A 23,930-nucleotide genomic window follows, 5' to 3' on the forward strand; every position below is an offset into this window, starting at 1 on the left:
TTGTAATTGAATGTCGTTGACCTTTGACCCGCAGCTCTGTAGCGCCCCCTCCGGTTCACTGAAACTTTTCCTGCTGCTCTTACTTCCTGTTTAGTGCACAGCATATCGCTTCGTGTTGTCTCGTTTTCTGTCGGTGTCGTGTTTTGTGTTATTATTTTGTGTTTGTCTCTGGACCCAGACACACACATCTGCACCAGCTAACACCGGACCCACTGGGAGGATCTGGGTTAAGTGGACCGACACAGAACCGGGAGTTGGGCTGAGTTCTGATGAGCAGCCGGTGTTTGTCTGGGTTTTCGTGTTCTCGCTCCTGATGGATTTTACATAAACATTTTAAGTTAATCCGCTAATAATGAGCTGTATGGTGCTAGTGCTAATTAGCCCACTCTGCTAACCAGGTTAGTTCATGAGTGAGTTATCGCCGCGGCCGTGAACTTTAAGTTTCGGCTGTGTTTTAAAGCGAGTTTGGTCTAAAGCTAAAGGTGCTAATTTCCACAACAGCTAGGTGGAAGTGGGTTTAATGTAGTCCGAGTTTGGCTAAACTGGGTTTGAAACGGGCTAAACTTGGCTTAATGAAATAACTTTTGTGTTTAAGTTCACTTAGACTTTCATTTAACAAAAGCTTTAAAGCGGTTCTGCCTGGTTCTCATTCAGCCGCTCAAACTGGATTTAGTTGTGGATTTCTGTTAAGCGGCGTTTTAAACGAGCTGAGACTTGTGTTTCTACTGACACTAGTGACAAGGTCCGGTTTGAATTTGGTTTAGCCTTACTTGTGTTTTTTTTCCTTTAAGTTAAATTCTTTATTTGTGTGAATGTACTCTGGCCCTGTTTGAGCTCAGAACTGGACGTGACCATACTTTATTTAAGTAATAGTCATCGTCATGTGCCCTTTGGCTTTAAAACGCGCTTTAAGCTTCTGAACCCAGGTTGATTCTGTTTGGACTAGTCCAGTGTTGAACCGGGTCATACATGTAGTCTGCCTGGTTTTGACGTGGCTCCGGTACCAGCTTCAATTAACGTAAACGTTATCTATTTCTGGCTTTGTCAGATTGGAGTGTAAACCTGGGTTTGGACTGGTTTAGACTCACCCAGTGGCCTTGTTGGATCTCAGGTTTAAAGAGTCCTAATTAGTAGTAGTTTTTGTGGATGCAGTTCCACTGGGTCTGATGGGGGTTTAGTCCCAGGTTCAGCTCGCCATGGCAGAGCTCCACCAGACTCCCACCTCCCTGTGCTGCTGTCGTAAATCCCTGTCCATGTCCGGAGCCCGGTGTGTTGGGGACTCCCGCTGGCCCTCGGAGGCTTCGGGGCTCGGCTCCCCACGATGTCCCCTAGTGGATGTGGCCTCAGCGTCCAACTTCAGGTGCTTCCAGCTGCGACATTTCCACCTGGACCTGCGGCTTAACTTTGCTATGAAGGAGATAAGCTGCTGGCTGGTCCTGGACCTGCTGCCCATCCAGCCGGGGGTCAACACTCTGGTTTTGGATTCCCATCCCTCCCTGCTGATCCACTCCATAGACTGCAAGGTTCCTATGGACAGTCAGGAGGAGCCCGTCTCTCTGACATACAGAGTGGACCCATTTACTGATTATGGATCATCGCTCAACATCAGCCTCCCAACAGCAGCTGTGAAACCAGGACGGCTGATCCAGATCACAGTACGCTACACCACCACAGATGGACCTGCAGTAAGAAGACACACTGCCCCACATGTCTTTATATTAATTCAGAGAACGATCCATAAATATCTTGCCCCCTCCAAAGTGGGGCATTAGGTTTGCAATCAGGACTTTACTTGGTTTAAATGACAGTTTGGTTAACAATGATGGTTTTGTGCCTGTGTGTTTTAGATCTGGTGGCTGGACTCTGAGCTGACCTGTGGTCAGTCTCATCCTTTGGTCTTTACTCAGGGTCACTCTGTGTGTAACCGCTCATTCTTCCCCTGCTTTGACACACCTGCCGTCAAGAGCACATACACAGCTACAGTCAGGGTGAGTCATGATCTCTGACCTTACACTCATTTTTTTGTGCCACACTCAAAAATTGGTACCTAATTACAGGAGCGTCATACTTGGTGAAGTTACTATGTTGATGCTGATTTGCATTTGTTTCTCCAACGGTATCATTGTATTTGTACAACGGTATTCGACTTAATTAGGTTCAATCAACTTAAATCAGGTTAAGTTCAGTTAGATCCAGGCTTTTCTGCACAGAAGGTATGAAGGCCTTATAGCAGTTATAGACATAGAAATACTTTTTATCCTTTTTCTTTCCAGGTCCCTGACGGAGTGACAGTCCTGATGAGTGCATCTCGGAGCTCGTACTCCAAACAGGAACGGGTCTTCACGTTCTCCATGGAGTTCCCTGTCCCGTCCTACCTGGTGGCACTGGTGGCTGGAGAGTTGCAGCACGTTGATGTCGGCCCAAGGTTTGTCTCACATGGCCACATACACTGACTACATAGCAGGGACTTTAAAACACAGGATGGACTGTGGGACATGTAACACTAAGAGGCAAAGATAATCCTTATGAATTCAACCTATTCATATGAGACCTATTCACAATAAATGTCATCTCAAGTTTGATACCTTTCACAAAACCAATCTATGATTATTGAACGCTGGGAGACCTTTGACCTCCTCATTCTTTTAGGAGCCGTGTGTGGGCGGAGCCATGTCTGTTATCTTGTGCAGTAAAGAAGCTGGGGGGCAGTGTCGAGCACTGCCTGGGTGTGGCTGAGGAGCTGTTTGGACCGTACCTGTGGGGCAGGTGAGTCAGCAGCTCATCACTGTGTAGCACACTGACTCAAAACAACCATGTAAGACTCATTACTGTGACTCACCCGTCTCTCAGGTGTGACATTGTGTTCCTGCCGCCGTCCTTCCCCATTGTTGCTATGGAGAACCCATGTCTCACATTCATCATCACATCTATTTTGGAGAGTAGCGAGTTCCTGCTGATTGATGTGATCCATGAGATCGCTCACGGCTGGTTCGGGAATGCTGTCACCAATGCCACCTGGGAGGAGATGTGGCTGAGTGAGGGCCTGGCGACGTATGCGCAGAGACGCATCACTACTGAGGCGTACGGTAGGAGTACTACTCCACACTACTGATGTCATCATTAAAGTCTGTGGTAGTAATACTACCCATTACACTACTGCTGAAAATACAGATGTGCTATGTGAATTGTGGTAATCCTCCTCCTCCTCCTCCTCCCCCTCCTTCCTCCTCAGGTGAGGCATTCACCTGTCTGGAAACTGTTGTTCGACTGGACGCCCTCCACCGACAGCTTCGCCTCCTCGGAGACAACAACCCTGTGAGCAAACTGCAGGTCAAGTTTGAGTCAGGTGAACACTCCCACACACACACATGCACAAGTGTGTTGTACAGGTGATTTGACCTATTTCCTGCTCCCTCGTCCAGGTGTAAACCCCAGCACTCTGATGAATCTATTCACCTATGAGAAGGGCTTCTGCTTCGTGTCGTACCTGTCTCAGCTCTGTGGAGATGTTAGACGCTTTGACTGTTTCCTCAGGGTCAGTAGACACACAAACAAAACAAACAGCAACATCTTAATGTTTTCCATTTAAAATTCAGCCTTGGGGGCTGTTCTCCATTAAGAGTCCTAATGAAGTCTGTACACAGATGATCTGTGGAATCTCACTCAAGGACAGTGTGATCTTGGCTGTCGGTGCATTTGACCTTAGAATGAGTTATGGCGGGCCACTGTGGTCCTGGAAACACTCAGAGCTTTAGTTCACATGTACATACATGTGAACTAAAGACTCGTCTCAGTATTAAACATGTCAAACACCACCGACCTGAGCCCAGTTGTACAGAACAAAATGAATCTGATGTTGTGGGCTGATGGGAATGTGCAGTATGTTGTGAGTCAACAACAAAGTGACGTGAGAAAAACTGTGACTATTTCCTGGAGCTGCTATAAACACTGGCACCAGCAGAGATTCAAATATATTTAAATGACTAATCCCTCACACACTCACATTATGTTTACATAGATGTCACTGTGTGAAAGCAGAGCATGAATTGTTTCTCCAACCCGGCTCAATATGAGGCTGGTTCCTGTGAAGTACTCTGTCTAATCAGCTTGTGTCTCTATTGCAGGACTACATCTCAGAGTTCAAGTTTAAAAGTGTGGTGGCTCAGGACCTCATTGACTTCTTCCTGCGTTATTTCCCGGAGCTGCAAGACGCTGCTGTCGCTCAGAGAGAAGGTAAGAGTCTTCAGGTGTCCTGTTCTGTGACACTGTTCAGGTTCATACATATTTAGACTCTGTAGACTAGCAGAGTGAAGGTTTATTGATGGTTAGGTCAGAGATTCTGGATTAACTGTGGACGTCGGCTGCCTTTTGGTCTGTTTTAACTTTTCAGGTCAACATATCAGAGGTCTACAGTAAATAGACACATTACATATATATGCACTGTTGACTCTTTACAATCTTGTTTTTAACTGTGTCTGACATCTTGTCTCAGGTCTGGAGTTCGAGCGCTGGCTCAGCGACTGCGGACCCCCTCTCTGTGAACCAGATCTGTCAGCAGGAGTCTCACTGATCCAGCCGGTGCAGGATTTGTGTGACCTTTGGAGAACCAGTGATCCTCCAGACCTGCAGACACTGATGACTTTTGACATCTCAGCTTGGAGCACCTTTCAAATTGTCCTGTTCCTGGACAGAATGCTGGACCATTCCCCACTACCACATGGTAATGCTGCAAATACTTCTACTAATTACAAACATTGGAGGAGGATCAGTATCTGAGCTGATCTATGCAGATTTGACCCTGTCTTTACTGAACTGTGTCATAGCTTTACAGTCATACTCTACAAAATAGAGTTTGGTCCAGATTTATATCCTCAGATCTCAACTTAGTCATATTTCTGTTCTGGCCCTTGGCTGCAGTTCCTATGTTTTCCATCCTTTCCCCAGATGTGATGGTGAGTCTGTCCAACTGTTACTCTTCTCTGTTTGATGGTCTGAACGCTGAGGTTCAGATCCGCTGGCTGCAGATGGTGGTGAGGAACACGTTCTATCCTGACCTTCCTCGAGTCAGAGCCTTCCTCCACAAACATGTGAGTACCACTGCTGTTATTAACACACACTGATTGAAATGAGGGTGTTCTCCCAAGCATCAAGATTAGGCTTTTTGCCAATGTTAGAGTATTATGGCAATATATTGAATATATATAAATGCTGTTTTGTTCAGTTTTTTTTTACTCATTGGTTAGTTTTTTTATTCTTTAACAATGTGGGGATCACATTGTGGTGAATCAAACAGTACTACCGTACAATTTTTTTAGGACTAATAATAATACTACTGTGATGATGTGAAGATTAGGTCTGTGCATTTATTTTTTTGTACAGACATCCAGGATGTACACAGTACCTCTGTACGAGGACCTGGTTGTTGGTGTGATGAAGTGCATTGCCATAGAGATCTTCTACCAGACTCAGCGCCGCCTTCACCCGAACCTCAGACGGACATTACAGCAGATTCTGTTTCAGACCAGCAACACCCAAACCAATCCGAGCAGCCCACCTCCACCCATTATGGACCCCTCACCCTCCACCCCACCTCCTAACTCTACACACTCGCCACCCGCTGCCACGGTAACTGTCTCCACTACCTCTGCAGGAACGGCTGTTGCAATTGCTCTGAGGGACGTTAACGTCTCAGCGTGACATCCACCTGTTCTGTAGAGCCTCTCTGTAGTTACTGGTAAATGATGACCAGGCCACAGTGATGGAAGCAGCATCTACACATTCTGAAACACTGAGAGAAGTACAGGAAGATCTCTCTAGGGATTTTAAAATCTGATTTTTGGGTGGTGTTGATGAGGGATGGGTCAGAGGTCGCAACTCATCATGTCACTTTAACCTCTTAAGTTCACCTGCTGCCTAAACCTTCAGCTCAGAGACTTTCAGGGACTTGGAAAATTGAGCTGATGTTATGACAAATCTGTGGCCTGTCGCCCAAAGATGCATCCTGTTGTTAAGCACCAATCTGATGAAGACTGAATCACTTTTACTCCTCAGTCCAATTTAAAGGACAAATGGAAATAAGATGTCAGAGTTTTAATTCGCCTGCAATGATTCTTAGCAGTTTGATTTTTGTTTAATTCAACCTGAGAATTTTCTGACTGACGAAGTTCAGGTTCCTACTTTTCATTTATCCTGACAATGAGAAGATATGTTAAAAATCTGTGAAAGGATAGGACAGGAAAAAATCCCCACCTCTGGTGGTCACTATGTAGTTTTTCCCTCTCCTCTGGTTGGTAACGGCTGTGGACTTTCAGCTGGAACTGGGAAGTGTCTTCTAATTAAAATGACCTGCCTTTAAACAAAAGGAACTCTGTGAACTTCTACATCTAGTTATCATTTGAAATGAATAAAATAAAATAATAAAAGCTGATGAGTTCTGAACTGATCAATAAATAAACCAAACTATTCTAACATCAGTCTTTCAAGACTTTTCGACATTAATCAGACTATTTCACTTTTGAAACACTTCAGACTGAATTATGGTTGGATTTTAAAACATTGGTCAATTCAGAACACGTCAGAACATTTGGAATTAACAATCTATTTTTTGTTATTTTTTGTGAAACCACACCAGCTGTTAAGACATCTTCTTCACATCATCTTTATTAGTTATGCGGCGCTAGTCTAATCTGGCTGGTCCCATTCTTACTTAGCCAATACGTTTATCTCTACCTCTATCTGATGAAGTAGAACACTGATGCAGACTGGAGCGCAGATCTTGAGAGTCATATTCAGGGTATTGGAATCATGTGACCTGAGCAGAAACTAAAAAAAAACCAGCAACCTTCTTAAATTGTCTTCATCTAAAACTGATCCTGCACATAAACCCCATTCATTTCTAATTATTGTGACAAAAAAGCTGAAACATTTTTTATTCCATTTTTTTAATTTATTAAACAAAATACTAACAGTCCGTGGTTTAGAATTTGTGCGTGGCATTTTATTTTGAGTTTTATTTCCGCTCATCGGGTGTTTTATTCTCTAATTTATAATTCTGAATCCTGGTTTTAATTTGTAAAACTAACGGACATGTTCTAGAATGACCCTGTTTTGGCGCGCGGTGCATGCCGGTTAGTTTTATGTCCGACTTGTTCCCGATTTGCTTTGACGTTATGCATACGTGAACAAGGGTAATGTCATAAAACGTTTTGTCATTGAGGTTATTTTATAACGAAATAAACATTTTGGCCGAATACAATTTCATTTGCCTCGTCCGTTTCCTGTTAACTACGCATGCGCATTTATAAGTAGGTTCTTATTTTGAAGGGCCAAGTCGGAACGGCACCTTATACTTAAGGTTCTAACGACATTCGGCGGCCACGAAGCATCAATAAATAAAAAACTGTAACGGCTGGACCAACACATCTGGACCGGAAAAGTCTGGATTTCCTCAGAGACCAGAAGAAAAGAGAAGCGGAACAAGCCGGAACACCGATCAGTGAACTGGCAGGTGAACCCGCAGCATCCTCTGGCCAGGGCGGTTCGGGCCGTTCCGGGAGCCATGGGGGACATCACGGGGGAGGGGACCCGGGTTATTTACCACCTGGAAGACCAGGAGACCCCCTACCTGATTCGGATCAACGTGGCCCCGCAGCACGTGACTCTGGGGGACTTCAAACAGGTCCTGAACAAATCGAACCTCAAATTCTACTTCAAGTCTGAGGACGCAGACTTCGGGTGAGTCACGTGATCAGTATCCGCGATCCACAACCTGGATCTGATCCAATTTGAACAGATCAGAGCATTAAACGAGTGAAAAATCAGATCTGATATCTGACGTTGAGCGTTAAATATATGAAATTTAAACGTGCCAGTTTGAGAGTGTTGATCATGACGATGGAGACAAACGTGCACATTAAGAGACTTTCGGAAGCTGCAGTCTGTGCGTGTGTTTACTGTAAGTAAAGCAGTTCTTACAAACTGATGAAGTGACTCAGTCCTTGACTTCAGATGAAGATTTTGCGCTTAAAGTTCTTTTCTAGGTCATTTGTTTTATTAGGCCTTTGTAGTCCTCATCCACTGGTGAAACAAAAGAGAAGTGTAAATTACATGCACACTTTCTCCCAACAATCCCATAACAAACTGCTCCCTCCATTTTTAGACATAACAAAATGACAGTCACACAACTGTTGTTATTGAAGGTACGAGGCGCTGAAATCTCACTTTGTGTAGTGGGTGATGAGTAAATAAACACAACCCTGGTTTGAGAAGGAACATCAGGAATTTAATGTTTTCTTAACGATGATGTGTTCACAGGGTTGTGAAGGAGGAGATCAGTGATGACGATGCGAAATTGCCCTGTGTGAATGGACGCGTCGTCTGCTGGGTCAGAAAATTAAATAAAAAGTCTCCCAGTGTTTGAAATGTAACTGAATTCATTCTACTCGTCCAGGAGCTAATGCATTTCCTGTCTCCTGACAGGTGGTTTCTTCAGATGCGTCTCAGACAGATGTCCAATCATTGTCAACGTCCACCAGCCTGGCTCCTCTGCCCACACAGAGGACCGGTGGGATTGGACACTCCAGACCTCCGTCCTTCCAGTGAGTTCACCTCAGTCCTGATGTGTAGTGGCTTCTGGACTAGTAGCATACACCCACTGTCACAGTGTTCATAAAGTCGTAAAATAAGTCTGAGGGTGGGGTGAGTCCTGTTAAAGTCTTAATGTCTGTGTGTCTCAGTGCTGTAACTGTCAGCAGCCATGATGAACCTCAGGGGTCTGAGGTCAAACCAACAGAAAAGATAGAAAGAGATTGTGGTAAGACAACAAAGCAATTTAAATTCTGAAGGCATAAATAACAAAAATAATTTCTGCTCTGAGGTAAACACATAATGCTCTGACTATTTCTGCAGGTCAGCATCTGAATGGCCACGCCCACCAAGACGCCGATAGGAATGGGGCGGGGCCAACAGGTGGAGGTGAGAGCCCATCAGCACTACAGAGCAGTGAGCTGGAGACAACTAGTTTCTACTCATCTGAAGACTCTGGTGGAAGGTGGGACTAACACCTGTAATCTGAGTCTGATTCTAATCCTGAGCATAACTAATAACAAAACAAATAACCAAGTTTGGCAAAATTCACACAAGACATGAGATATTATCTCATTTTGTTAATGATGATGATGTCTAACCATATCCATCCATGTCCTAATGGATCAGTGAACAATCACATATGGATTTTAATGCTAGCACTCTGCTAACTATTGTTAGCTGTCAGATATCAAGCTGCTTTCCTTTTCCTTTAATACTTGAATGTGTCTCACTGTGATTGGTTGCTTTGCTGTAACGCGTTCACCTGCCCTCAGGTTGTTTTCTTTTTTCTTCTTCTGCTCCAGTAAAGCTGTTCATGCTCACATTCTCTGGTTGGATGCTGCTTGTCATGTGACTGCTGCCACAGTTTGTCCCCATTGATCTAAAAGAATATGTCACTCAGTAGCTGCACAACCTGCTCGTCTTCAGCTCATTTTGTTGTTATTTTAAAATATTTCCATTTTTTAATTTGTGATTTTTTGTTGCAGATTGAATTTTTATGTTATTTATTTACACCTGTGTGTAAGTATGTCAGATTTGTTTTTATTAGTTTGTTATTTTTAGACCTATGGTTTAGATTGCTATTGATTTATTTTATTTGCATCATATATGCAATTTGTTGCTTGTATCTTTATTATTTCCTCGTACCATTTTAATTAGATTTATTATGTGTAACTACACCTGCATTTATTTCAAAGGTATTGTTTTGTATCTTGAAATAAATAGTTGACATTTTCATTCATATAATTGTATTCATTTAATATTATTATATATGTTAATAACTGGGTCAGACGTCTGTGGGAGGATGTAACATGAACCAGGTGTGTTTGTCATAATGTCACACCAGGTTCAGCCAATCAACAGAGCGAAGCAGCTCGTCACCTCGACTCGTGAGGCGTCAGTGTCGTCGTCACCGGAAACCGAAGGCGCTGCAGATGGAGCGGGTAAGAGCCAGAGACAGAAGACAGACAGACACACACTGGTCTTACTGTATCTGATGCGTCCTCCACCGTCTGTCCTCTCTTTTATCTGTCCATTTGTCAGTCTGCGTCCTTCAGCAGTGTCACTGACTCCACCATGTCGCTCAACATCATCACTGTAACTCTCAACATGGGTGAGTATTGAACCGACAGACTGCTCTGTCCATGTGGATCCTCTCCTTCATCCACTGCTGTTACCTGAGCTTGTTCAGATCCTTGATGTCTGACAGGAGAAATTAGAGTCTGCGTAAACTGTGACTTTTTACAGTAATAGACATCCTGTCTGGCCCCTGAGTTGACCTGCACAGCTTTGCTTAACCTTTACTACCTCTGCTTCAGAGAGATACAACTTCCTCGGCATCAGTATTGTGGGTCAGAGTAACGACAGAGGGGATGGAGGCATTTACATCGGCTCAATCATGAAAGGAGGAGCGGTGGCAGCAGACGGACGCATCGAGCCTGGTGACATGTTACTACAGGTACGTTACTGCTGCCAACAGCTGCTACAGCTGCTGCTACAGCCGATGTTGTTTAGCCTCAGAAACAGACAAAGACAATTACTTCATCCTGTGATTATGATGGTTCAAAAAAATAAATTGTTGTGTATTTCAGGTGAACGACATCAACTTCGAGAACATGAGTAACGACGACGCCGTTCGAGTTCTCAGAGAGATCATCCACAAACCAGGGTCAGAAATGGTCCCATCTGATACCACAGCAGATACGCCCATGCCACCACTGATACAGACACTGTGTACTTTGATGCATGGACTCCCCTCCGGCAGCTGCTGTTGTTTTGCTCATCACTGCCTTCACATGTGTATTAACTCTATGTCATATCAATGATTTGACCGTCTCTGTATCCATTGGTCTGTTTGCAGCCCAGTGACATTGACAGTGGCAAAGTGTTGGGATCCAAACCCACGAGGCTGCTTCACTCTGCCGAGGAGTGAGTGAGCAACACACACACACACACACACACACACACACACACACACACACACACACACACACACACACACACTTAATTCTCTTTCTTCCACCCTTGAATGAAGGTGAGCCGGTCCGACCCATCGACCCTGCTGCCTGGGTCTCTCACACAGCCGCCATGACAGGAAGGCTCCTCCCACACTATGGTACAGCTCCCATCAGCCACTGCAGCATCGGTGCCTTCCTCCCTTGTCTCCTTTGTACCTGACTCTGGTCTGTTGTTCCTCAGGTGTCCATGAGGAAAACAACTTGACCACCCACACTGACATGACGGCAGTGGTCAAGGCAATGACCAATCCAGAATCCGGCCTGGAGGTCCGGGATCGGATGTGGCTGAAGATCACCATCCCCAACGCCTTCATTGGTAAGAGGAACTAAACCATAGCATGAGACACAGTGTGACACAAAGCAGTCGTCTCAGGTTTATAGTAGAAATACATACATCAGCTGATCTAGTAAGAATCTCCTGGGAACGTTGAGCTGCTTCAGGATCTGGGAGGTTGGAGTGAAATGTCAGAACCACTCAGGTAAACGTTATTTGTGCCCCTTTGTCCAGGTTCAGATGTGGTGGACTGGCTCCACCAGAACGTGGAAGGTTTCACTGACAGACGTGAAGCTCGGAAATACGCCGGGAATCTGCTGAAGGCCGGATTCATCCGACACACAGTCAACAAGGTCACGTTCTCTGAGCAGTGCTACTACGTGTTCGGAGACGTGTGTGGAGGTGACTACTAAAGAGCACACGATGGAGACAGAACCCTGCTTAAGGGCAGAGACATGGTTATGTGTGATAGACTGATCTGAGAACAGTGTTCCTCTTTGTTAATTTCCTTTGGTTGAATGTGACTCATAATTATATTCTGAGCTGTGTGGTCTGTCTGTCAGATCTGGGTCTGATGTCTCTGCTGGATCACGAAGGGGCCTCCAGTCGAACTCCACAGTCAGAGGGTGACCCGTTGGGCCCAGATTCAGGTTTCCAGTGGACTCCAGCCTTCCCCTACCAGTACCCCATCCCTCACCCCTACAGCTTGCCTTACCCCCTCCACCATCTGCAGACCTGGGGGGAGGGAGGAGCAGGAGGAGGTGGAGAGGGAGGAGGAGGAGGGAGTCAACGCAGTGAAGGTGACAGAATAAAGCTTGTTGCTGATATTTTATTATTGTTTATTATTATTGTTAAGAAGAATCGCCCTGATTACATTACTTTTATTTGACTGTAGTAGTTTTACTGTGATGCTAACAGGCAGCTGCAGCAGTGGGTCAGACTGTAGCGACGGACAGAAGGAGAAAGGAGAGGGAGGCTGCAGCGAGTCGGTTCTGATCACACAGCTGACGGCGGAGCCCCCGGTCTCCTTGTCTGAGCCCCTTGGTGATGACTCTGTGGACCCCCTCCCATCGCTGCACGCGGCCTCTCCCTCCATCCCACCTGAAGACCTCTCCGGCTCCAGACAGTCCTTCCGCCTGGCCATGGGAAACCCCAGCGACTTCTTTGTGGATGTCATGTGACATGTGAAGCAGCTCCACCCAGACCTGTGTATCCGTGTTAATAGTTGGTTGAGGCAGGTTGGTGAGTTATCACCAAAACTAACCTTTGTCCCCTCAAAGTAAAGACTTTGACTTTAACACCAGGCTCACAACCTTTGCTTCGTTGCTCTTTGAATCGGACAGACACGTCCTGACAGATGGACCGGTCCACAGTTTAGCATGGTCGGGTTCAGGTTTTTGGTCTGGTTTTCAGCTACAGCGCCATCTAGTGGAAACAGCCAACCACAGGTGAGTCTAGGGTACTGTAGGTGAAACATCTATGGATCCTTGTGACGAACTGATCCTGTTTGACAGAACCACATTCAGAATCTGTTTGAAGTGACAGACAGAAGATGACAGCACCTTCCTCTGCTCTGGTTGCGTACGGTGCTGAGGTCTGTCAGTATCATGTCCCTACTGGACTTCTGGTTCAGCTCATCATGGCCATTGTGACCAGCACCTGACCTGTAGCCACAAAACCAGATCTGTCCAGCAGTCGGTAGCTCGATGGGACATCACAAGTCCTCAGGACAGGGCGTGAGGAGGAGGAGAACTGGGGCGGGTCGCCCCCCTGACTTCAACCCAGAGCAGAATCAGAAACCCATTCCTCTGCACTGGTTCTGCTGTTTCCAGTCCGTTTTTCATGCAATTAATTTAATGTAGCAGCATTTATGTGTTTACATCTGGTGGTTTGGCGATCTTCAAATGATTAAACGATCATATTAAAAATCCAGCTGTTGGTATTTGTCAGTTTACTTCAGTCATAATCAAAAAATAAACTGTGATGTCAACAGGATGTCAGATTTAATTTTATTTTTTGTTCCAGAATTTAGGCACATTAGAACATTAAACATGACACAAAACCCCATTATGAATAAATGCATGACTTGACAGAAACCAGGATCTGGATCAGTTCCATGCTGTTCAGGAACACAGGAGGTTCGGACTAGGGCCCTGAATATCCAGAACTGCCGCCTGGTTCTGGTGTTCCGGATTTCAGAGCTCGCCTGCGGAGCATTTGGACTGTGGACCACATCTGTTTTCAGTGAGACAGCTGAGCACCTCTGTGGGACCTAAACCAGGCCTGCAGAGGAGGGAGGGACGCGTCCTAATTCAAAAACTCGCCGCCTCGGCCTCCGATGTGGCGCAGATCCGGAGACCTCAGTTCGGGGTCCTGTCAGTTTGTGCCTCACACCGACACATCAGTTTTACAGCAGCTCAAAGCAGCTGTGCAACGTGATGGTCGCGCTTTACGGTCTCAGAGGAACTGAGGGTGGAGGGGTATGAGAGGAGGGACTTGGTTCCGAGCGGGACGCGGCCAGACCGGGCTCTGTCAGCTGACGTCTCCTCCAGCCTCCGACATCTTGCCTCTGACCGGAGGAGACTGGGGAGTCCGGTTTTCGCGGTCCGGTGTTCTAACGGAGCGACGGTCGGAGCCGTGAGGTTCTGTGTGAGGCAGTCCGGAGACACAGCACCTGTCCCTGACGGTAAGGACACGGAATCTGGACACACCGCCGTGAGTGTCCGTCCGTCCGTCCGTCTGCACCGCAGCGGCGGCCGCGTCACCGTCTGCGCTGCGTTAGCATCAGCTGCTAAAGCTAATCACCGACTCCGAACGAGCACAGACGGACAAATGCATCGATTCACTGGAAATTAAAACCAGAGCAACCGAGAAGGCGAGATTTACACACGTGGTGAGTCGGTGGGACCCGCCCTTCAATTCGGCTTCTATAAACATCATTTTTATGTTTTATGTTATGCAATCGCTTTATTGTATTTTTTGTTGTATTGGGTCAGTTTACTACAAACACATTGTAATTAACGCTAACGGCACCTTCATAATAAGAGCTACTAAGAAAACACAGGCGCCACGTTTGCGTCTCTATACTAAAACACACACACACACACACACACACACAAGTAAAATGCCTTGAAATGAAATTGTAATGAAACTCAGTCTGTTAAATTGAGTTTGAAAGTCAGTTTGATTACTACTAAAACACGAGAAACACAGAATAAAAATAGCACAAAAGTAACATACCAATAAATCAAGCATAAATAACAGACAGAAGAAATAATGTCAACAACTCTGGTCAAAGGCCCCGAAAACGACCGTTTCTAAACCTTCGCGATGAGACTAGTGTCAGTTTTCACGTTTATTTCTAATTTCTTACTGTGGCTGAGAACGTAAATTTAACAAGAGGGCGATTAGCAGCGCTAAGCTAACGTGCTAACTAGCAGCTGCAGTGTTGGCAGTGAACGTGATTTTAATGCTGAATATACAAAAACAGACACATCGGGTTCGAAACAATGAGGACTACGGGAAAAAGAAAAAGGCGTTCTAGTCAAAAACAAGCATCATTATTATGTAATATTCATTTGATTTTTATACTTGTTTTAAATTTGGGCCGTGTTATTTAACAATGACCACACATTCACTTGCTTTCACTTCTTTAGCCTGTCACGTTTTATCCACTAAAGGTCTACATTCATGTGTTTCACACACATGCTGTTGGTGCTTCAGTCTTATACATGAGCCAAGTGTTTTTATGGCACATTACAACTCAGCGTGATGTAAAAACCCCTTAATAATTAGGTTTATGTCTGTGCTTCAGTGCTTCAGCTCTGAATGGTGCTGCCGATCTACAGGAGGGGAGGCTCTGATCCCCTACACTGGGTGAGTGCTGCAGCTCACCAGGCGGACCCTGGTCACTGCTGGTTGGTTCACTGAGCCCTGGTGGCTCCACAGTCGCTGTCTCCAATACATCCGGCTGAACAGTTTATGATTAAACAGTGAAAAGAGAAATCACAGCATGTCAGCCTTCAGTCAGTCAGACACCAGTTATTAGCAGGTATGGAGCTGATTAATCAGCTCTGATCTGTTCTGAACATCAATGACCTTTGGCTGAGGTCAACGTCTTCCTGTCAGCCCCAGTTGGATCACGTTCTCACTGCAGACATGCTCAGTGTGATGCTGCAGTCTTCCAGTCACTGTGATGCAGGGAGCCTGTTGCTAGGCAGCAGCAGCAGTGATGTCACCACAGTTCGAGCTGACAACAGGGAGGGATGGAGGGCGACTTAAGACAACAGGATGAGATGTCTGCTGTCTGAGATAAGCAGGTTTTAAGGCAGGTGACGATGACAAATAAACGACAATAGATCATGACATCAGCATTTTAAAATGGTTATACTTATGATATAGTTTAATGTACAGTAGTTCAAGGCCTAAAGCTGTATTTTTTGATTTCTTTACTGAAACGCTCTCAGTGCTGCAGAAAGTAAGGTTTAAAATTATTAAGAGTGTGAAACTGGAACCTGCTTCTTTCTGTATCTGTGGGATTTTGATGTTGTTCTGTCTCATCTCTTCCTCCAGGACAGCACTCCAACAATTGGCTGGCAGCTCCAACCAGACGGATCATCAATGGCGCTGGTTCTAGTTCCTCCACTAGCGGGGGACATGATGACTGCGTATTTTAACAAGATCAACACAGAGATCTTCAAAGAGCTGCTGGATGTTAACTGTCTGACTTCATTGAATCGTGTGCAGGTTCAAGAAGTGTCCAACAGGAAGTGATGTCTTTGCTGATGTTTTGCTGCTCTGTAGTTTTTTTAGGTTTTGATTTTTGTAAACATTGAGTGAGAAAATCAAAACCTAAAGAAGATACAGCGCAGCCAGGAGACAGCTGGAGGACGAAGCAAATGGTTGTGAGCATGTCGGTGGTGGTTTGACCACGCTTGTAGATTTTGGACCTTGTCTAACTTCAGAACTCAGACTTGAGCTTTAAAAAGCTTTGTCACTTATCAAGAGACGCTGAGGTCAGTGACTGACACAAGTGTGTTAAAATGACAGAGGTGTGTTAACCCTGCTGTGAAAGGCAAGGTAGGAAAAGGTCCTGACAATCAGTGCTGATCCAGAAGTTTTAGTTTATTTACATTTATGGTAAAAATGATTAGCAGAGACGAACCTTTTAAAAAGGAAAAAGTACTGTGAAACGTGTGAAAATGGGCCTGTTTGTCCAACACTCACATAACAGTCATGTTTGATTTGTTTATGTACTATTATCTCCAAGACAAGGAGAGCGACAGCCTGACGTCTTCTTTCAGTCAGTGTTGGAACAGCAGCTGCAAAAAGGTTGTTTGATCACAGCCAGTGAACTGACTCTTCATCATTTTGACCCAGTTCATCTGCTCTCCTTCATCCTTTCTGTCTGGACTTGAGCAGAGTTTCTCCTCCTCCAAAGTGAGTCCATTTGAAGCTGTGTGTTTACAGAACTCTGTTACATGAGTGACCAGCAGATGGAGGCAGCATCCGGTTCTGTCACAAACAGAACTTTGACTGAGTCGTCGTGGGAAAACAGTGTTTGCATTGACTCCACCTAAAAGACAAAGTGAAGAACCCTGTAGACAGAGTTCACAGAACCCGCTGAGGACGGGGTCTCATAGGTTGGATGTGTTATTTCCCATCATGCCCCAAACTGACTGAGATGTGAGCTGCAATAAAGAAAACAGTTGGTTTAAACGTCAGAGCGCATCTTTCCTCTAGAAATAGTTGATCTGACTCAGCTGAGCAGTAACTGAACAGATGCGGCATCGGAGCTGTCTGTCAGAAGCAGGCTGCGGAGGTCCGATCTGCATGTTCTGTCTGTGTCTGTGCCGGTTCCTCCCTGTGGTTTGTCCCAGGTGAAAGCATGAGGACCTGAACCACGTGAGTCTCCACTGGAGCAGGCGCGCACATATTATATATTTACACAAACACTGTAGTGAGCTTGACTTATCAGGGTTCAAACGGGTCAGAACACATGACTCCTGTGACGACCTGCATCCTCGGTACCGGTCTGTACGGACCCATGAGCCTACTGAGGTGCAGTGGAGCTGGAGGGAACTGCACCAGTACTTCAGGTTGTAGTAGTTTCTTTCCACCTCAGGTCCCGTACACAATCAAGACGTTACCATGGCAACTGGTAGCCACGTCGGACAATAAGACGGAGACGTGGGAACCCTCCGCTGTGTGTGTTCTTATGCCTGTTACATAGTGAGAAGAACATTTGCTTCCACTGTGAGGGTTGGGACGATGTTTCAGGCGTAAGGTTAGACTCAAGGGTTAATGCTATGCATTAAGTTGTGTCACTCAGGGTCCTCACAAAGAGAGAAGTACAAGAATGTGTTTGTGTGTGTGAGACGCGGCTGAATGGACAGAGATGTAATTAAATCCTCGTCCCTCAGCTCAGACCCAGACTCTGTCTTTCTGAGTGACGTGTCACCTGGAGCCCAACTCTCTGACCTCGGCGTCGGCTGGACGGGCGCCAGGAGGCCCCCGGGGGCCCGGCGGCGTCCTGGGGCCCCCGGGGGCCTCACGACGGCAGACGTTTGGCAGGTTGCTTTCAGTGGCTGGACAGTAGATGTGAGTCCTGCTGTAACTCGGTCACGGGTTTATGTGTAAAACAGAATCTGGCGGGTTTTGACTGAAGCCAACAAACCTCCTGTACGTGCATCTCGTTCCTCCTGGCGCTCACCAAAGCTGCAGCAACGGACTGATCCAACGGTTCCGGGCTCGTTTGTGCCATGACACATTTTAATATTACTGTTTTCGAACCCGTCTCCTGTCGGGTCTTCAGTCCTTTATGACTCATGTTAATGTGGTGGTAATGGAGGCAGTTGTTGAGGAAAGATGGCGATGAACAATGTGAGTGAAGTCCCCTGAGGTTCTGGTCCCGGTGTTTGTAGTCTCGGGGTTCTGGTGTCGGACTCCGTGGCCGTATCGATCCGTAGCTCTGGCTTGTTGTTGCAGCTCTAATGAGCTGTTTAACATTCAGCGTATGACGAGATCTGCTGCAGCAGTTTGTCAGGGTGAAGGTGACCGAGCTGGACCCGGGCCTCGAGTCTGGGGGAGCAGATAAACAATACGCACAATAAGACGTGTGATGGGGGGGGGGGCAGAGAGGCTGAGGGTAATGATTCAGTAATCATTCATTTGTCTGAAAACAAATGTTCCCACAGATTGTTCCTGAGGGGAAACTGATGAGTCCACGTTTACTGCGTTACTTCACCACAGACTGAACCAAGGACACGGAGCAGCTCAGCTCAATGACACACTTAGATTAGATTAGATCAGACTTTATTAATCCCACGATGGGGAAATTTCTTTGTTTGCAGCAGTGATATAACGTTGAACAAAAAAAACAACAGAGAAAAAAGATAGAAATAATTGAACTGTGCAAGAAAAAAACAAAACAAAAACAGCTTAACTGAAAAAATACACAAAGAGCATCTTTACAACAGTTCAGGTTGTAAGGCTGAGTCTTTACTTAACAACAATACTGATGTCGTTGCTCTCAGGAGACCTTTACAGGCCCAGACCCGTTGTGGTTCTGGTTTTATGTGGGCTTGGACACACCTGTGCTGTCACACGAGGTCAAAGGTCGCATGTACAGACCCCCACACATCGCTGGGCCCTGACACTGGTCCACTAGCCCTGCCTGAGACCCATCTGGTTCTGGCAACTGTGGCATTGAGTTGCAGCAACGAGTGAACGGGACAGAACCTGAGGCGGTTCTGGTGTCATTCATAGTGTTTTTGTCCTGACGGTCCACAGTCTGCAGCAGGAGTGGCTGTTTGTACAGATGTTCTGCACATCTGGACCGCTGCCAGTAGGAAAACATCTCAGGGTCCTGGTACCTGCAGTCCCGGACCTTCGAGGGTCCCCAGAGACCCTGAAGCACAACAGGAACTAGGACTGCGTGTTTGTTTATGTGCGGCTGCTCCATTAGGAAAATAAAAATGGAAACTATTGTAAATGGTTCCTGAGACCTGGACCTTCTGATTCTGTTGACTCGGCGCTGAACGGGTTAAGGTCCACATTTATCCTCCCTGTGTAAACGAACCCCTCACACACACCTGACCCCGCCTCTCCGGACCAGCCCCGCCGCAGCAGCAAGCGCAACTTCCCTCAGTTTATTCCAAATCCGAGCAGAAAGAACCGAGCCCGGACTCTGATCCACCGGGTTCGGGGTCCCGAGACCGAAGCTCAGATAACCGGGAGGACGCAGGGAGACACGCGGGACGTACCGGGACGGTTCGAGTCTTAACTGGTCCGGACTTTTTGTCGCTGTGATCCAGACTCGATGCGGGACTCGGGTGTTTTTGGGGAAAGTTAGAAGCTCAGTTGAAATCTGCGTCTGTAAATCCTCCGTTTGGAGACGAGCTCCCTGACGGACTCACGGGTCATGTGTCTCTGACCGGTTCTCATCATGGACCCGGTTCGGCTGCTGCTGGTGATGCCGATGCTGCTGATGAAGGTGAGTTGGTTGATGTCAACTGAATAAACTGAATTTTAACAAGTTTCAGCTGCTTTTAGTACAAACCTCATTATCTGCGCTGTCTTTTATTCATGGATGCGTTCAGCGTCTGTGCAATAATAGAACTTTCACTCACTGAGTAAAGCAGGCTTTTGCCCTTCAGTGCTTTTTATACTTGCTCAGCAGTTTTACATGAAGAACATTTTGATACGTTTTTCCGAGTCAGGTCCCATTTTTTGAAGGCTGTGGTTTAAACGCACCACGTGGGCCACAGAATGTGAGGGCGATTGAAGAGTGTTTCACATGTGTGTGGAATGAGTCGCTGCCACGTCTCCAGACAGTAGAAAGAGCGCCTGTGAGGCTTCTATAGTTGCAGGTGATCCACCACCACCTGCATCTGATCCGATGGGCCCCTGGTTCTGATTATGGAATCGGATCAGATCCTTTTAGTTTCATGATTCTCTATCAAAACCCAACAGGATCCAAAAGAAAGCGGAGAAACAGAGAAGGACGAAGGACCGTCCGTCCTCGGCCCTGGTTTAGCTCATCTGGTACCAGCTGGTTCTGATTCAGACTGACACCAGCCCAGCGCCAGCCGTGTTCACTAACGCTTGGTGTTTCCTGTCTCCAGACCTCAGGAAGCAGCAGCGCGTCAGGAACGTTCCCCGACAGTTTCCTCCACGGAACAAGAACCAAACGCTACGCCATCAACCCGCTGGGACACAAGTGGACCCACCACAACATCACATACAGGTACATGGGTGGGACCAGTGAGGGCCAGGGAGCTGAACTGGTCTGTGGTTGGTCCCACAGCTGCTGATCAGTGGGAACTGGGACTGTAAACTAAATCAGACCTGATAAAGCTGTGGAGGGTAAAATGTCTTCAAGTCCAGCTGAACAGAACCTTTGGGACATGAATGACCTGGTTCTGTTTCTGTGTCAGGATCACCAGGTTCCCCAGCACCTTGAACGTGGAGGACACCAGGAAGGCCATTAGCATCGCCTTCACCAAGTGGAGCGACGTGTCTCCTCTGACCTTCATCGAGGTCCCAGAAGGAAACAACTCGGTGGACATCACCATCGGTGAGATGCGTTCACTTACCGTAGGAAACTAAGGAACGAAGGAGCATGTGCTGATATAACATTGTGCGTTCATGTGTGTGTGCGTGTGCGTGCTTGTGTGTGTGTGTGTGTGTGTGTGTGTGTGTGTGTGTGTGTGTGTGTGTGTGTGCGTGCGTGCGTGCTTGTGTGTGTGTGGGTGTGTGTGTGTGCGTGCGTGCTTGTGTGTGTGTGTGTGTGCGTGCTTGTGTGTGTGTGTGTGTGTGTGTGTGTGTGTGTGTGTGTGTGTGTGTGTGTGTGTGTGCGTGCGTGCGTGCTTGTGTGTGTGTGGGTGTGTGTGTGTGTGCGTGCGTGCTTGTGTGTGTGTGTGTGTGTGCGTGCTTGTGTGTGTGTGTGTGTGTGTGTGTGTGTGTGTGTGTGTGTGCGTGCTTGTGCTTGTGTGTGTGTGTGTGTGTGTGTGTGTGTGTGTGCGTGCTTGTGTGTGTGTGTGTGTGTTAGGCTTCCACACCTTCAACCACACTGACTGCTGGTGGTCTCCTCTCCACCCGTGTTTCGACGGTCTAAACGGAGAGCTGGCCCACGCCTTCCTGCCGCCACGAGGAGAAATTCACTTTGACAACCACGAGTTCTGGATTCTGGGCAAGTCCAGATTCAGCTGGAAACAGGGTAACTGGAGTAGAACAGGTCATCAGAGCACTGGTGTTTGTAGTGGTGGAGGGGACCTCGCTCCCGGGCGTGGCTGTCGTGTCCTGTCACTCACTGTGGTTCTGCAGGGGTGTGGCTCAACGACCTGGTCCAAGTTGCTGCCCATGAGATCGGCCACGCTCTCGGGCTGTGGCACTCCAGAGACCCTGAGGCCCTGATGCACCCGAACGCCACCTACACCGGCCAGAGGAACGTGGCCCAGGACGACGTGTGGGGCATTCAGAGGCTTTACGGTGCGTGCGCCCACGGGGCCGAGGCCCGGCCCGGTCCAGCTCAGAACCAAAACTCATCAGGTTAAATGGTCAGACCATCGGTCAGCGCTGATCGTTACTCAGACCCTGAACGTTACCTGCTGCATTTCCTCTGCAGGGCTGTGAAGTTCCCAGTAGCAGCCTCAGTGCAGGAATGGAGGACCTTTGGTCGAGTTCTGTGTTTAGCTCCTCTGCGTCGTCTGTGTTGTGCAGGTTGTCTGGATAAGAAGCGAGTGTGTGACCCGTGGGCTCGACTTGGCTTCTGTGAGCGGAGGAAGACCTTCATGAAGAAGAACTGTCCTCAGCGCTGCAGCCTGTGCTTCGGTGAGTCAGAACAGAACCGTTTGTTTAAGCCAACTCTGGAGCGAAGCCCATTTCCTGTCTGACTCCGCAGAACCTCTAGAAGCTGTTACCACGCCGACCCCGTCACCAGCCAACATCAAAATCAAGGTGGTTCCACGGGGGAAGGTGGTGGGTTTCCGCTGTGGAACCAAGAACCCTCGATCTCCCCCCAAAGTCAGGTCAGATGTTGGTCACTGATCATCTATTGTAGTCAGTCTAAAATGAATGAAGTTTAATGTGATTGAATGTTCGCGCAGAGGAACGGTCTTTAAGCGCTAAAGGCAAACTAGAATGTGTAGAACCGTACTGACTAGAACCACCTGTGGCCTGTGCTCGGGCCTCGTTTCTCCAGCTGGTACAAAGACGGGGAGAAGATCGTGACCTCCATCCCCGGGTACATCGTCATGAAGGACCGAGACCTTCGCATCGTGGCCAACGAGTTCAACGAGGGCGTCTACACCTGCCGCGTCCACCGCCAGGGCGACGCCGTCTCCGCCAACTCCTGGGCGATCCGCCTGAAGCCGGGGCGGCCGTCCAACAGCTGAGGCAAAGCGGAACCGCCCGCTGAGAACAGATCTGCGCGGGTGCAGAGGATCACACGGGTCTTTGGCACCACAGAACTCTCCAGGTGTCCCTCGGGTTCAAAGCGGGCCCACCTGAGACCCGGCCGTGGCAGCTCTACTGTGGGAGCCTGTTCCCGTGTTCCCCGTCCTCCCGTGGAACCTCCTGAACCTGTGTTCCACATTTGGACTGGCAACATTTTTGGCTGAAGACGAACAAACACAGAATATTATGCTCAAATGTTTTTGATAAATCTTCCCAGGGATTTCAGATGCTTTTTGAAAAAAAGGTTCTGAACCCAAAAGTCTAATTGGATCTCACATCTGATCCTAAAGATCAGCAGTTTGTCCCAATATTTCAGGTTCTCCTCTTTATATTTCTTTTTATTCATTATTTTTGATATATTGATGTTTGATCACATTCTTGTGAACAAGAATGTGTAACCTTTTATAATTCTTCTTCAAACATTTGAAGAACAGTTTAATTTTCAGACCGTATTTAATCACATTTATGCTCGTTTACATCCAGTTTAGTGTTGAAACATCGGAACCGGTTCGTAACTGACCGGACTCTGATAACGTGAGATAAACAATTTAAATGATTGGAGCAGGGGTTTAAATAATAAACAGAATAAAATATAATTCTGTCCTTTATTCTTGTGGTTGTTACAATTATTTTACTTTATTATAAAATAAAAAAAACAACTTAATTGTTGCCTGTTTTTGACTCTGAGATAAAAAGAATATGACCAATGTTTAAAGCTTAACTAAAGACTATGAAGTAGAAAGACGATGAAAAGGAGAATTATGAGTGTTTAAGGTTTTAATGAACCAGACTGTTTATTAAAAAAAACAAAGCCCTGTCTGGTTCTGACCTTCCTGACCCAGATCTGCAGCAGTAATATGGGTCAAAGTGGCCACGACACCAGCACCAATGCTGGTTCTACTGAATCAGACTGGACCACAAGCAAAACCGTTTTCTAGATTCTGCAGGTCATAGGTTTTTAAAACGAGACAAGCATCAGTTACAGATTAAATGTAACGTATTCTGTATCCAAACAGCGCCACCGTGAGGGCGAACAGAGCTGCTTCATCAACAGCGTGAAGCAGAATTCAATGGTTTCCAGCACAACCAGAAGAAAA

The 23,930-nt window shown here is 46.8% G+C and overlaps 3 protein-coding genes across 4 annotated transcripts; all 3 read left to right on the top strand.

Annotated features, from left to right (window-relative positions):
• Positions 1-67: 67 nt before the first annotated feature.
• Positions 68-6,967, top strand: rnpepl1 (arginyl aminopeptidase like 1). Its single transcript, XM_029172357.3, has 11 exons — positions 68-1,685; positions 1,848-1,988; positions 2,274-2,425; positions 2,650-2,766; positions 2,851-3,086; positions 3,233-3,346; positions 3,423-3,535; positions 4,125-4,233; positions 4,493-4,720; positions 4,945-5,087; positions 5,380-6,967. The coding sequence occupies exons 1-11, from the start codon at positions 1,197-1,199 to the stop codon at positions 5,695-5,697; spliced, it is 2,160 nt and encodes a 719-aa protein (XP_029028190.1). The 5' UTR covers positions 68-1,196; the 3' UTR covers positions 5,698-6,967.
• A 367-nt stretch (positions 6,968-7,334) lies between these two features.
• Positions 7,335-17,099, top strand: LOC114868611 (segment polarity protein dishevelled homolog DVL-3-like). 2 transcript variants are annotated; one of them, XM_029172359.3, is made up of 17 exons: positions 7,335-7,734; positions 8,314-8,383; positions 8,479-8,597; positions 8,736-8,812; positions 8,908-9,049; positions 9,573-9,606; positions 9,932-10,028; positions 10,404-10,543; positions 10,677-10,753; positions 10,946-11,013; positions 11,120-11,200; positions 11,284-11,418; positions 11,611-11,778; positions 11,940-12,176; positions 12,295-14,062; positions 15,191-15,252; positions 15,949-17,099. In XM_029172359.3, the coding sequence occupies exons 1-15, from the start codon at positions 7,559-7,561 to the stop codon at positions 12,555-12,557; spliced, it is 1,884 nt and encodes a 627-aa protein (XP_029028192.1). In that variant the 5' UTR covers positions 7,335-7,558; the 3' UTR covers positions 12,558-14,062; positions 15,191-15,252; positions 15,949-17,099. The 2 variants fall into 2 exon arrangements, with proteins under 2 accessions (XP_029028192.1, XP_029028191.1); XM_029172358.3 differs by lacking the exon at positions 9,573-9,606 and adding an exon at positions 10,129-10,198 and having other exon boundaries at positions 7,336-7,734.
• A 2,723-nt stretch (positions 17,100-19,822) lies between these two features.
• mmp23bb (matrix metallopeptidase 23bb) lies at positions 19,823-23,441 on the top strand. Its single transcript, XM_055514169.1, has 9 exons — positions 19,823-19,870; positions 20,329-20,421; positions 20,502-20,623; positions 20,814-20,953; positions 21,428-21,595; positions 21,703-21,867; positions 22,099-22,209; positions 22,256-22,406; positions 22,580-23,441. The coding sequence occupies exons 1-9, from the start codon at positions 19,823-19,825 to the stop codon at positions 22,770-22,772; spliced, it is 1,191 nt and encodes a 396-aa protein (XP_055370144.1). The 3' UTR covers positions 22,773-23,441.
• Positions 23,442-23,930: the final 489 nt, after the last annotated feature.

Source organism: Betta splendens, chromosome 13 (assembly GCF_900634795.4).
Source record: "Betta splendens chromosome 13, fBetSpl5.4, whole genome shotgun sequence".
Classification (NCBI taxonomy): Eukaryota; Metazoa; Chordata; class Actinopteri; order Anabantiformes; family Osphronemidae; genus Betta; species Betta splendens.